Source organism: Giraffa tippelskirchi, chromosome 5, assembly GCF_054371585.1.
Source record: "Giraffa tippelskirchi isolate mGirTip1 chromosome 5, T2T-mGirTip1v1.2.pri, whole genome shotgun sequence".
NCBI lineage: Eukaryota > Metazoa > Chordata > Mammalia > Artiodactyla > Giraffidae > Giraffa > Giraffa tippelskirchi.
In genome coordinates, this window is record NC_137279.1 from 45044477 (window position 1) to 45059304 (window position 14828).

The window sequence follows — 14828 nt, forward strand, 5'->3', positions numbered from 1 at the left end:
ACCTGAGCCACAGGCCACATGTGAACTACTAAGCACTTGAAATATGGCAAATGCATTTGAGAAGATTTTTTGTTTAATTTCTATTACTTTAAATGCAAATATTCACCTACCGCTAGTGGGTACTCTAGCTAGATCAACTTTATATAAACAGGAATCACAAGATTATTTACATTAAGGATGACTTCAGTTAAATCCTTCATACCTTTAGAATAGAAGCACACAGAATAGGAGGATGAAAATTATTTATTTTGGAAAGAGAAACTCTGGTCTGATCGAATGAGCATGATATTTTCAATGATAAATGTATATAGAATTCATTCATACAAATTAGTAAATTACATAAGCAATCAAGCCTATCTTTGGCCAAAATTTTTCAATAGTCACTCAACTGTTACTATGTCCATAAGGTTGTTCTTTCACATATTATAATTCATTAAACAATTGATGCTTACAAAACTAGGTTCTCCATTATTAGAATATCATTTCAAAGTATACATTTAATACATTTTAAAGAAGTGATTTTGATCATTATATTTGAATTCTGTCAAATGGTAAACCTATTTTTTAAGAGTATATGGTATATATACGTATCAAAAAAAAAAAGAAAGCAGTTTTATAGCAGAACCCAGTACTTATATTAGTAAATTTGGATTTCCAAGGCCAAAGCAACTTTTGGGTTTTGAGCATGATACTCTTAGACAGCAGCTTATTTTAAAAATCTAGTTCTGACAACTAGTTCCTTATACATTTGCAAAGCTAGAATATATATATAAAAATATAAATGAATCTAAGAATATCTTACCTTTCAGAATCTATGTCCTAAAATTAACTTTCAAATAAAGGGATTAATATACTATCATATGTCCTAAGAGCTTATTCTGCTTTAAATGTAAGTTTTTACATCTTGAAAATTTGTTGTACAAAAAAATTGTTTAAAACTGTTTTAAAATGATTAGAAAGTATGAAAAAAAAATTTAAAAACCTTGAAAAAGAAAATAAAGCACAGACAGTATATAGTTTACCTAAGAATGCTTTCCTTCCTTGTTTTTGGTGCTAGGCTTTAAAGACCAGTATGTTTTTGCTAACCAACTTCCTTACCTTTCAAACATTCTTGAATATCTTCTGATGGTTTACTGAATTTCTGTCCTCTCTCTTCCTCTCAACTGCCTTACTGAATCATGGTCAAAAATATCCTTATAATTGTAAACCCAATGATCTTTAACATTCCTATTACATCACCTCTTAATATCTCTGACCATTCTTACCTCCTGGAAACATTACTTTGGTTTCTCTGACTTCTGTGATAAGTCTCTACTTTCTCTTTAAATCTGTATTTTTTAGGAGGTTAGTTCCCAATATATGTTCTCTTTGAGACTTCATTGAAGCCACTGGAACCCAGGGATCCCAAACCCCTGGCCCATGGACAGGTACTGTCTGTAGCATGTTAGGAACTGGGCAGCACAGCAGAAAGTGAGCAGCGCAAAAATGATGAAGCTTCATCTGTATTTACAGCCACTCCCCACTGCTCACATTACTGCCTCCTGTCAGGTCAGCAGAAGCATTAGATTCTTACAGGATTGCAAACCCCACTGTGAGGGATCTAGGTTGCCATACAAAAATGGTCTAAAATTGTCTTCCATGAAAACAGTCCTTGGTGCCAAAAAGATTGGGGACAGATGTACTGGACTTCAAATACAGTTTATTACATTAAGTGACACATCTAATTTTCAAGCCAAAACCTCTTTTATAAGATATAGACTTGATCTCTAATTACTTGTAAATCATTTTCATTTCCAAGTCCCCACTCACCTGTCAGAATTAATCTGAAAAAAATTGCATCTTTCCATCCTCTGAACAATATCTGCCTTTCCATTTATCTATCTTGATAAATGGCAGTATCAACCACCCAGGTACTCTCTCCCAATCTCCCTTTATTTAGATAAATCATTGAAGAAATGTGTACATGAAAACATGTATTTTCAAGTACTTCAAAAAGACCCCTTCAACTTGGACTGACTGGACTGACAACGTGGCAGAGAAGGGAACGGTGGGAATGGGCTGTAATTTGATAGAAAGAAATTCACAAAGTACTAGTGCACAGGAAGTTTTGAAGAATTGATGCCTTTTGAACTGTGGTGTTGGAGAAGACTCTTGGGAGTCCCTTGGACTGCAACGAGTTCAAACCAGTCAATCTTAAAGGAAATCAGTCCTGAATATTCACTGGAAGGGCTGATGCTGAAGCTGAAACTCCAATACTTTGGCCACCTGATGTGAAGAACTGACTCAGTGGAAAAGACCCTGATGACGGGCAAGATTGAAGGCAGGAGAAGAAGGGGACGACAGAGGATGAGATGGTTGGATGGTACCACCAACTCGATGGACATGAGTTTGAGCAGGCTCCATGAGTTGGTGATGGACACGGAAGCCTGGCGTGCTGCATTCCATGGGGTTGCAAAGAGTCAGACAGGACTGAGTGACTGAAGTGAAACTGAGCACACAGGAAATACACAAATGTTTTGATTTAGAATGCTGAGACTGGAGGAAAAAACTACAGATTGCACCCAGGAAAAAGAGAGAACAGGAAGAGCAAGTCAGAGATTAGAAATCCTAGTGACAAAACTAGACATCTGAAAATTCAAAAAAAGGAATGGTCGTTGGATAATATTCTTTGATGAAACATCCATCTTATACAAACTTCATCACATCTTTGGTGAACAAGACTTATGAACTTGTAATTAACCTAAAATCCATTAGCAAAACAGTGCCAGATTCTATTAATTATGTTCTGAATGTTATTAACAATAATCAGTAGCCTTGCTTCTCCTAGACACTTAATAGCCCATTTTCTTGTCCTCAGGCCACCCTCCCCAAATAATTGTCTAAATTTTACTTTATTTATCATTCATTTAATTGCATTCTATTTGTTCCCACTTCTCCAATTTACAAATTTTAAGTTCTTTATTCCATATAGTAGATCCTTAACATTCTGGAATCTGTTACAGGAACCACTTAAAATCTTAATATGGAACTGTGCTCTTTCACCACAAGCAAAGGCTCTTATATTTAGTGAATGGCCCAACACAGAATTTTTCACATAAAAGAAGGGTAGGGGAATAGTGGAAGTGGAAGGTAGTGAGGTATTGAACTGAGAATAAATATTTTATTTCTGGGTTTGTGACTGAAGGAAATAGCAGAATCACTGGATTAGAGAAACAGTGTAGTCTACGGCCATACCACCCTGAACATGCCCAATCTCATCTGATCTCAGAACCTAAGCAGGGTCGGACATTGTTAGTACTTGGATGGGAGAAACAGTGTATGTTTCTTTCAATAGCTCTTCAGCTTAACCAAAAACAAAACCCAAACTATCTACCATTTCTCTTCAAAAGCACATACACACAGATGAACATACAAACGATGAATATCCTTGTCTTCCTGTGTCACTGATGTCAACTTTGTCAGCTAGCTATTTATAGAAAAACTGAGTTCAGTAATACTCTGCTTAGTCGCTCAGTCGTATCCGACTCTTTGAGACCCCAGGCTCCTCTGTCCATGGGGATTCTCCAGGCTAGAATACTAGAATGGGTTGCCGGGCCCTCCTCCAGGGGATCTTCCCAACCCAGGGATTGAACCCAGGTCTCCCACACCGCAGGTGGATTCTTTACAGTCTGAGCCACCAGGGAAGCACAAGAATACTGGAGTGGGTAGCCTATCCCTTCTCCAGGGGAACCTCTCGACCCAGGAATCAAACTGGGGTCTCCTGTATTGCAGGCAGATTCTTTACCAGCTGAGCTACCCGGGAAGCCCTAATACTGGAGTGGACTGCCATGCCCTCCTCCAGGGGATCTTTCCAGCCCAGGGATCCAACCCAGGTCTCCAGTATTGCAGGTGGATTCTTTACCGTTTGAGCCACCAGGAAAGCCCATGGATACTGGAGTGGGTAGCCTATCCCTTCTCCAGGGATCTTCCCGACCCAGGAATCAAACGGGGGTTCTCCTGCATTATAGGCAGATTTTTACCAGCTGAGCCACCAGGGAAGCCCTCAGTAATACTACTGGAATAGAAAACAGTGTACTTCATTTTTAAACTACTGTTTAATATGACAGTGGTTACTACAAAATATTTCAAAAGTACATTCAGAAAACTTAAACCTGAAACAATTTAAATGATTTGAGAACCCTTTTGTGAAAAACATACTCTACAGTTTACTTTGAAATGGATCAATGTAAGAGGGACTGGTGCATAGACAAAGATTTATGGTCAGATATGTGATAAAACTAACATAATGTTAATGGCAGAATGAAGATGGTAGGTATGTGAGTAATGACTATGAAACTGTTTCAATTTCCTTGTATATGTTTAATAATTTTCATTAAAAATAGTAGGAAAAAAATCCAGAAGAACGATAAATCACATACACACAGGCTCTGTATTTTACAACAAAAACTTATCTCACAAATTTACTCTGGTGAAAAGAAATGAAATGAATAATTTAAAAAGCAGAAACTCTGAGACCAGTATATGTAAATCTAAGGAATGTAACCAAAGCTGTACTGATAAAAATATTTACAGGCTTGTGTTTTCTCTGAACTAAAAAATAAACTGATCATTCAATAATTAGTAGAGATAAATAATAAAGATTTTTTAAATAATAAATTTAAAACATTAAAATAAAAATAACAAATGAAAAAAGTTCATTCTTTAAAAAAAAAAGTACTAAAACCATTGACAGATTTTATTTTTTCATTCACTACAGATAATTTGGCCTTGATGGAACTTGAACCAAAACATTTCTTTAAATTTAACATTATCAAATGGTACCACACTTGGGGTACTGGGAAGAGGATCACTAAATGTAATTACAACTTTCATGTCTTTTATATCTATCTAATGAGTGTTCTTGCCTGGAGAATCCCAGGGACAGGGGAGCCTGGTGGGCTGCCGTCTATGGGGTCGCACAGAGTCGGACACAACTGAAGCGACTTAGCAGCAGCAGAATGCGTTTTTCAAAATAAACCTCTGAGGTAGTTGGACTATTGCCAGCTTTATTCTAAAAACAAAGAAATTGAACTTCTGAAATTAAGTGACATACCTTGTTCCTGCTGCTGCTTAGTCATTAAGTCGTGACAAGCTCAAGATCACACGAGTAACGCCTCTGAGGCAATTCCTGATAACAAATTATTCTTACTGCAATAATCTCACTGTCTCTCCTGTTCAAACCTCAGTAGCAGCAGTGGTCACATCCATCCACCTAGGAAAGATCTTGCTGTTGTTGTTCAGTCACTAATTCGTGTCTGGCTCTTTGCAACCCCATGGACTGCAACAAGCCGAGCCTTCACTATCTCCCGGGAGTTTGCTCAAATTCATGTCCATTGAGTTGGTAACGCTACTTAACCATCTCATCCTCTGCGATTTCCTTCTCCTTTTGCCTTCAATCTTTTAAAGCATCAGGGTCTTTTGCAATGAGTCGGACCTCCGGGCCAAAGTATTGGAGTTTTAGCTTCAGCAACAGTCCTTTTAATGAATATTCAGGGTTGATTTCCTTTAAGATTGACTGGTTTGAACTCCTTGTAGTCCAAGGGACTCTAAAGAGTCTCATCCAGTACCACAATTCAAAAGCACCAATTCTTTGGCGTAGCCTTCTTTATGGTCCAACTCTCACATCTATACATGACTACTGGAAAAACCATAGCTTTGCTATATGGACCTTTGTTGGCAAAGTGATGTCTCAGCTTTTTAATACATTGTCTAGTTTTGTCAGGGGCTTTCAGGTGGCACTAATGGTTAAAGATCCACAAATGCAAGAGACATAAGAGATCCAGGTTCTGTCCCTAAGTAGGGAAGATCACCTGCAGGAGGGCATGGCAACCCACTCCGATATTCTTGCCTGGAGAATCTCATGGACAGAGGAGCCTGGTGGGCTACAGTCCACAGGGTCACAAAGAGACATGACTGAAATGACTTAGCACAGGTCTGTCATTGCTTTCCTTCCAAGGGGCAAGCATCTTTTAATTTCATGGCTGCAGTTACTTTCTCAAAGAGTGATATTACCTAACCAGTCTCTAAAATAGTAGCTCTCAAGGCACAGAATATTGTATAAAGAGGCTATCTTTGTGTAAAAGAGGGTAAACAGTATAAAAATATATACAGTATTTACTTAAATTGAAAAAAATTCACTGGAAGGATACATTAAAAAGTTACCTATTAGATTAGGAGAAGTGGTTAAGTCAGCAGATAAGGTGGATGGGTGAGAGGACTTTTCACATTATTTTTCAAATAGTTGATTTTTTTTGGACCATTTTAATGTGTCATGTGAATGACTACTTAAGAATAAATAAAAAATAGCAGTCCATCACTCTCTATCCCTTTACTCTGATTTACTTTTATTCACAGCATCTATGCTTGACTTTATATAATTATATAATTATCCATATCCCCACCAGACAGTAAGCTTCAACCAACTCCCTTAGTACTAGAGGATATAATGATTTTCTCTTTAATTAAAAACAAACAAACAAACAAACAAAACATTCAAATGGTTTTCATTATCCTTGTTGACACACACACAAAGGTGACTTTTTTCCTCCAGCATACTTTATGTAACTTTTTTTCTATTTATAAATTTGCATGGTATGTCCTTGGCTATATCCAATACATGCGCAGGATGAAGACATAAGAGGGCTTGCTTGTTAAATTTATAAATGTCAAAAAGCCAGGAAGAGAAGCTAATCCCCTGGATGACAGAATCATTATTCAAGAAGATCTCAAGTTTTAACTACCTTCAATTAGATGATATTTAAAAGGGCTAAAGGTAAACACTGCTAAAAAAACATTATCTACATGTATATACAGAATGGGAAAGATCCTAACATAAAAAAGGTGCATGTTTACATTGACCACATCAGTGATTTCCAGACAAATTTTTCTCAGAAACAGAATGGGAAATAACAGAAGGCCAACTTTTTACTGTTTATTTAAGAACACGAAAACAAAACCCCAAGATTGATATCAAAAGAAACTTAATACCTACCAACACTATCATTTCATAAAAAAAGGTCATTTTAACATTAGAAAAGTAGAAATACAGAATGTAAAAAAGAAAATAATCCCTTGAATTGGATAAATATAACTTGAAAAGCCACATGGCATTTTTCTCCTTAGAACTGGTAAGATATTACTGTTGTTGGAGTTAACATAATTTTAAACTGTAAACACAACTGGGGCTTGAATTAAGGCAAGAGATAATTTCACTACACTGCTTTCAGACCACAACTGCAGAACTAAATGTGGAAACAGAATCAGAACAAAAAAGACAGCACTGACGAAACTGACCGTGATGGATATCTAGTGATAGAGATGAGGAAGGTAAAGGAAGCTGTATCATATGAAGTTGTAGAGGTAGCAGTTTTCATTTAAAAAAGGGAAAACTTGGCAGAGAACCACTATATTGAGAAAAACCTTACTGTATCTGACAAAAGAACTATAACCAATGGAATAAGTTACACGGTAAAGCAGATACAAGCTCAGTTTAAATAAGAGCTTTCTACTGTAATTTTCAAAAGCTAAATTAGCCATCTTATGGCCATTTGTTCATGGAAGTGTTGCTCATGAAGAAGGTGGGCTCAGTAAGATCTCAGGGATTAGTAATAAATGGCACGTCATTTGAGATGACTTCTAAAGTCTCCTCTGATTCTAAAATAATGTGAATTAGAAGGAAATAAATGTTATCTTTTTAAAATTACTGAAAAAGATGAGTGAAAACAATTTTGGCTTCAGTCAAAAGGACAAAGGTTCAGTTAATAGGCTTTACCACTGAGTAATGAATGACACAGAGGCAAAATTATTCACTAACTCAGGACCTCAAGTATTCTCAACTTTACTTATACAACGGCTGCATGAATTACACAGAGACACACAAAATGCCTGGCACTTTGTAGGTACTCAATACACAGTAAGTATTACTCATTGCCTGGAGAATCCCATGAAAAGAGGAGCCTGGCAGGCTACAGTCCGTGGGGTCGCAGAGTCGGGACACGACTGAACAACTAAGCACAAACATGCGTTACTCATTTATTCAGTAAATATTATGTTCCAAAGGGTAGTATTTTCTATATTATTTGTTAGCCACCAATACACTTGAATAATAACTTGTTCTCTGCTGTGTTTTGTTTTCTGTTTTTCAAACCTATGCAACGCATGCTTGGAATTCATTTCTGCTTCTATGCTTCGCATAATCTCTATTGGATGAAAGAAATTTCTATAACCTTGCTTTTGTTGGTTTCCTTTCTACCTCTGAACAGGAGTGGGGTTTACTTTAGTACATATCAGATATGTCCTTCATTCTGGCCAAAAAATATAATATACTGTTGCATAATCATTTCAACTAAACTGGACTATATACCCAATTTAATCAAGCATACTACCAGAGAGCAAGGAGATCAAACCAGTCAATCCTAAAGGAAATCAACCCTGAATATTCACTGGAAGGATTGATGCTGAAATTGAAGCTCCAATACTCTGGAAACCTGATGCGAAGAGCTAACTCACTGGAAAAGACCCTGATGCTGGGAAAGATTGAGGGCAGGAGGAGAAGGGGCCGACAGAGGATGAGATTGTTGGATGGCATCACCAACTCAATGGACAGGAATTTGAACAAATCCAGGAGATAGTGAAGGACAGGGAAGCCTGGCATGCTGCAGTCCATACGGTTGCAAAGAGTCAGACATGACTTAGCAACCAAACAACAACTACCAGACAGATGTTTTCTTACTCTTTTAGACAGCCTACACTGGCTAACTCATTGCTGAGCACTTCCCTCAAGAAATATTTGAGTAAATAAAGACCCATTTCACCAAGTGTAGTTATTAGAAATCTTAGTTATTAACAAAAGTTTATGAAATAAAAATAGTCTGAGGTTTCTCCCCATTATAGGAAATCCATTTCTTATTGAAACACATCAACACTTCATGCTTCAGTCAATAATATTTATCCACCAAATTTTTTTTCAGACAATATGGAATTCTTTTTTATATACTTGCAGAATAATTCACAACTATACAGATATTTCATTTGGCAGCTTAATATCATGCTGTCTGTTAAATATTTATAATCACAGTATACTGCTTATCCCCCCAATGTTCATGATAAAGAAGAAAAGAAAATCACTTCACATTAATTAAAATACCAAGTTATTTTTCAGGGACAGAATTTTGTTGAGTAAAAATCATGCTGACAACAAGTTTAAACATATACAGTATTTAGTAGTAGATGAGTGATAGCTGATCACTATCAGATGCAACAATAAAACTAGTTTCGGGAGGCTTTTGGGTTTTTTTTAAGAGATAAAAGGAAACAAGAAACTGATACTTGCAACAAATAAAACAAATCCTTAAGCACAGGGTTTTTAAAACCACCTAGATATTCATACTAATAGACACAATGTATGATAACTTTATAGTGTAAAGTTGAAAAACATGGAGATGGTTATTTACTTCCATAATAAAGTAATTTTAGCACATCATTAAATTTAAAAGTAAAATACATTTCAAGTTTGATTTAATTCCACATGGTGAATTTAATTACAGATTATTTTTTAAGATGAAATTTAAGAGACATACTAATTCTCTTTTAAAAGTCTATCAAAATACAATGTAGAACTAAAGGATAAAAAGTATAAGACAATAAAACCACTTGATAGCAAAATCAACCGAATAAAAGGGCATAATTTTAATTTAAAAAGTTCAACGTGAATTTTCTTCCCTCAAATAGTAAGCTCTTGTTTAACTTGAATATAACAAAATTCACTGAATTGAAGAACAATGAACTTAATGAGTTCCTATGGGACATTTTCATTTTTAACAGTTTATAGAGTTGATCATACTATAAAATAGTATTGAATAGCAGAAGATAACATTAAAATATGGTTACTAATATGCAGTAGGGGGAAAATTCCAACAGTTTCTGTTTTTATGAAAAGTCCACTTTAAGTCATCTTTTCCTGTATCAATAAGTTAATTTATAAAACTATAGTTCCTCTTCATTAGTATTACTTTTACATCAAAAGAAAAAGACTAGACTAATACAACTATGAGGTATCAATAAACTTGACTGTTACAGACAACTCAAAGAGCATGCAGAAAAGCATTCCATAATTTCAACAGGGTAGGGGGACGAAGGGACACAGATGAAAGAGCACACTGCAAAAAAGACCTCGGTTTTATCTGACTCTGCCGTTCATTAGCAGTTGGGCTTGGACAGACAAATCAGTTGACTTTCCAAGTTTTAATGTCTTCCTCTGTCTCTGTCAAGTGCATTTCGATTTTTCAGTTTTAAAACAAAAAAAATCTACAAAATTTACAAAGTTACGAAAAAGTAAAAGCAGCACTGGTTTTACTTTTTAAAGAAATGGCAGAAAAATACAAAATGGTTTGTAACGTGCAATGTAATATTTCCAGAGTAGAATTCCTAAATCATTGCAGCATGCCCAGCTATTAGTGAAGATCTGGATACTGTATTCATAATGTAACTCTCTCCTTTCACATCATTCCTCCACCGGGTCCTCCCCTTCCTGCTTCAATCTCTTTTGCTGGTTTTAATGCCAGCAAACGATTGTATGTACTGTAAGCTTAACAATAAAATCATTTTAAACGATGCATTTTCAATCAAGTGCATCATCTACTTCACCGCATTTCTCCCAAGCGGGTAAATTTTCATTAAGAGAATAAAAACATGCATTTAAAAATTCAGAAACAGAAATGTACCAGGCCTATTTTTAATTTTGAATGCTTAAAAAACAAAACGGAAAGATGTATCCTAACCTATTCCCTTAGGAACGTGAATGCGTTACCCACCCAATGAAAAAACATTCTGCTGGTTCATCTTCCTGCTACACAAACAGCTTTGTCGTCAGGCCCTTCCTAGTCCTTTCTTCATCGTGATCTAGTAATTTTACATGGATCACCTTGGCAATGCTTGGGCAGGCACTGTCCCTGTCTTCCTGGAGCTTACATTCTCAAAAAAACCCAAAAAAACAAAAAATCAAAAACTCCGCTAAACACTAAAAAAAAAACAGATTTTATGACTTAGGATCCAAATCCCACATCTTCCCGCCCCTGGTTAGGCAGCTGCTAATTCTTCTTTTCCTGGCAGAAATGAAGGGACCCATACCAAAGCCCACATTTGAATCTCAGGACAATGAAGTCGACAGGAAGCCACTCTCCTCCCCCGGGTTACTACGGAGCCACAGCCTGCGCGGGTGCTGTGGCCCGGCGGGCTGAGCGACACCAACATCTTCCACGCCCTCCCACCACGTCCCAAAGGCTCTTCGCCAGACCTCTCCAAACCGCCCCACACCCCAAAACCAACCACACAAAAAGGGTCGACACCCAGAGCTGCTCAAATCGGGAAAAACCCCTTCTCCAGCAGCAGCGCAGCCATTCCCTCCACTGCTTCGCCCGCACCCCTGCAAACAGCTCGGGCGGAGGGGGCTGCACAAAGCCAGGACAGCCAAAGACGACTCAATACGTGGACACTAGCCGGGGAAGCCGGGCCGCTGGACCGGGGGACGCTGGGTTGTGGGGGGAACTATGGGGGGATGGGCGTCCCCGCCGAGTCCCAGGTCCGGGGGAGGGGGCGGCGCGCGGAGCCTCGGGGAAGCGCCCCTTGCCGCTGGCCCGCACCCTCGCCCGCTGCGGGCCGCGCCCGAGCCCCCGCTGCAACCCCGAGGAGCAGGGTGTGGAAAGGCGGCGGCGACGGCATCAGAGCGCATCACTTACCCCTCACTGCTGAGAGGAACCGGACGGGGGGGCGGGGCGCGCCGCGTCCCGTGAGTCTTTCGCAAGCGTCCTCCCCCACCCTGTCGTCGTCGCCGCCGCCGCCGCGGTCGAGCTCTGGGCCCCTCGGCGCTGCTGGGCAATAACGTTATTCCACACACGCTCCGCACATAGCGGTAACGGCAAGGAGCGGCCGCTCAGTGCGCAGGCGCCTGGGGAGAAGGCTAGGAGCCCGGCCCTACCCCTGCTCCGGCCCAGTCCCGGCGAAGTCCTACTGCGCAGGCGCCGAGCGCAGACAATGAAAAGGAGTTGTGCGGGGGTCTCAACCACAGGCCTCTCCAGCTGCTGACTGCGCAGGCGTACGCCGAAGACCGGCTTCAACAATGAACAGGACCCGGGCTTTAGCTGGGACCGCAACGGGCTGGGACTACAGTTCCCAGCGGGCAGTGCTCCAACTCCAAGCTGCTGTCGGGTCGCTGGGCTTGATAAGATTGCTAGTGTCAGCCGCTTTCACGATCTACGCCGTTTGGGAAATTCAGAACTTCTTTTTCTTGAAAATTTATTTAGCAGTGTTGAGAGGTGTTGAGGCTGAAGGGTGTAGGAGCTCGTTATTTGCGTTCTTGAGAATCTTCAAGGATCAACTGCATATTAGTGAATTTAGAAGAATACATAAAGCCTTTCAACGAGCCCTTTCTGTCAGTTAGGTGGTCCAGACAGCAGGATGGGATGAAGGCAGGACTAAGCCTGACTGGGCTACAGAAATGGGCGGAGCCTCCAAGCAGTCTCTTGGCAACCGGATCTGGTCGCCAAACCGCCAAAGCGTGAGCTTCGAGCGCGTTGCCCTCTGGGAATTGTAGTCTTTGGGCGGGGTCGTAGGAACTTCGAGACTGTAGACCTAGACACTGAGGACTACAGCTTCCGACGTCCACCACGAGGGCCCGAGGGTGGAAAAAGGCCCGAAATCTCCGGGATTCCTTGCTCCCCAGTGACAGCAGCTGCTGGAAGCAGGCGGGCGCATCGTGAGGACTGAGGCCTCTTATTCTTGGAGGGGAGGACACTGGACACTTCCCCACGCAACTCCCATCTCTGGCCCCCGAGTGTGTGCATGGCGAAGTCCCCGGAGAACTCTACCCTGGAGGAGATTCTGGGGCAGTATCAACGTAGTCTCCGGGGTGAGTTTCTCCGAACCTCTGTGCCTTAGTCCCTTGATACCAGGACCTCGTGGCTGGGAGCTGACCTGGTGCGATTCTTGACACCTTGGTTCAGCCTTTGCCAGACTGCAGAGAAAGAAGATGGATGTTGCTGTGGAAGGATTAAATAGTTGTGTTTGTTTTTACGTTTAAGCAGCGTTGTTTCCCTCGATTCCCATAGTGACCTGAACCAACTCCCTGATTGTCTTGGGCATCTTTTTTACCCGAGGCCAGCAGAAACTCTTAGACGGCTCTATGCCTGTTCTGTCCAGTTCTCATACCTCTCTTTATAACCCAGTAAATTCCTGATGCGCTCTTTGCACATTCAAATTATCTGTAAAATTGAATGTGATTTATTGGACCCGGGCCGGGGGCGGGAGGACCCGCTAATAATTATTTTAATCACAAAAGCTTCTATTTAGTGGTCTAGGCTATTTACATACATTAAATCACTTAAAACTTACAACCTTATGACTGTCCCTCTTTTACACTTGGGAAAATAGAGGTCAAAGAGGTTAAGTTAGGCCAAAGTCAACATAGCTGGTTAGTGGCAGAGCCAGGTATTAAATTCAGTCAGACTTGTCTGCCTTGAAAGCCTATGTTTGTCTTTATTAATCATGTCTCAGTTACTATTACTGAAACTTTATTTAGTTAATTCAGATTTTCTTACTATAGTACCCGATGAGTATCATAAGAAAATCTGAATTAAGTTTCACTAATAGTAAGTAATCGTGCCATCATTAATAAAAGTGACATACTTGTAGATAGTCTTGAACATCATATATAACCTCTAGAAAACCTCATTTCTCTTATTTTAAGGTAGAAGTTATGATATTGTCTACATGGTTGTTGTGAGGAGCAAATGAAATAATTCAAATAAAGCAGTGATTCTTCAGACTTTTTTTTAACTCTTAGCCATAAGTAAAAATATATTTTATATGGGTCATATACATATAGGCTAGGGGCTTCCCAGGTGACTGAGTGGTAAAGAACTTGCCTGCCAGTGCAGGAAACACAGGAGACGGGAGTTTGATACCTGGGTCGGAATGATCCCCGGAGGAGGAAATGGCAACCCACTCCAGTTTTCTTGCCTGGGAGATCTCACGGACAGAGGAGTTTGGCAGGCTACAATCCATACAGTCGCAAAGAGTTGGCCACAGCTTAGCCACTGAGCATGCGTGCATGCATACAGACTAAAATAAAAGTTTCATTACAGAATATTTATTGTACTAGAAGTAATTCACTCTATTTTCTGTTCCTTTGCATTTTCTTAACCCTTTAGGTCATGACCAACAGCTTTAAAAATATTTAAAGCATTTAAAACATTGACTCATTAATTTAGTGCCTACTATACATTAGACATACCACATGCTGGGGATATCATAAGGAACTAGACAAAGTGACTGTCCTCAGGGAGACTTTGGATTAATGGGGTGAAGAACAGTAAAATAGCTACAGATTATCATGATAAAAAAAAAGGGTAAAGATCAGTACTTGACACATAAGCCCTCATTAAATGTTAGCTGCAATTTATAATTGGTACTTGTGGCAAAGTGAAGATTTTTTGAGGGGATAAGCTACTTGAATCTAGTGAGTCTAGACTTTGAAAAGGTTGTTACGTCTTGTTTCCATCTGTCAGCAGTGTTATAAACTGTCAACATTCTCAGTATTCAAACTGCAAGAGTAAAATCGTTGGTCTGGATGAATATCTTCATCAGCCTACTGATGTTTCAAGAGCTGTTAGATACAGAAATAACCACTTCTAACTTTTCATTTGAAAATAAGAAAATACTGTGCAGAATGATAGTACCAGTGGCATTTAATTTTTGAGGTTGGTAAAAAAAAATTTGTTTTCCATTATGTTCCT

General features: G+C 39.5%; 2 protein-coding genes across 36 annotated transcripts in view; one reads left to right on the top strand and one right to left on the bottom strand.

Moving 5' to 3' along the window:
* CEP170 (centrosomal protein 170) overlaps positions 1-12055 on the bottom strand; it is a 129166-nt gene extending 117111 nt beyond the window's left edge. For all 14 annotated transcript variants that reach the window (XM_081490237.1, XM_081490235.1, XM_081490234.1 and 11 more), the window contains exon 1: positions 11775-12055. The gene's annotated coding sequence lies outside the window, so the exon portion shown is untranslated. The remainder of the gene's footprint in view (positions 1-11774) is intronic.
* Positions 12056-12748: 693 nt separating this feature from the next.
* The window catches only part of SDCCAG8 (SHH signaling and ciliogenesis regulator SDCCAG8), a 241147-nt gene continuing 239067 nt past the window's right edge, over positions 12749-14828 (top strand). For all 22 annotated transcript variants that reach the window (XR_014053616.1, XR_014053619.1, XR_014053618.1 and 19 more), the window contains exon 1: positions 12749-12943. Coding sequence is in view for 17 of the 22 variants with exons in the window: in XM_081490239.1 (XP_081346365.1) it covers positions 12877-12943 (67 nt within the window). In the remaining 5 variants the exon portion in view is untranslated. The remainder of the gene's footprint in view (positions 12944-14828) is intronic.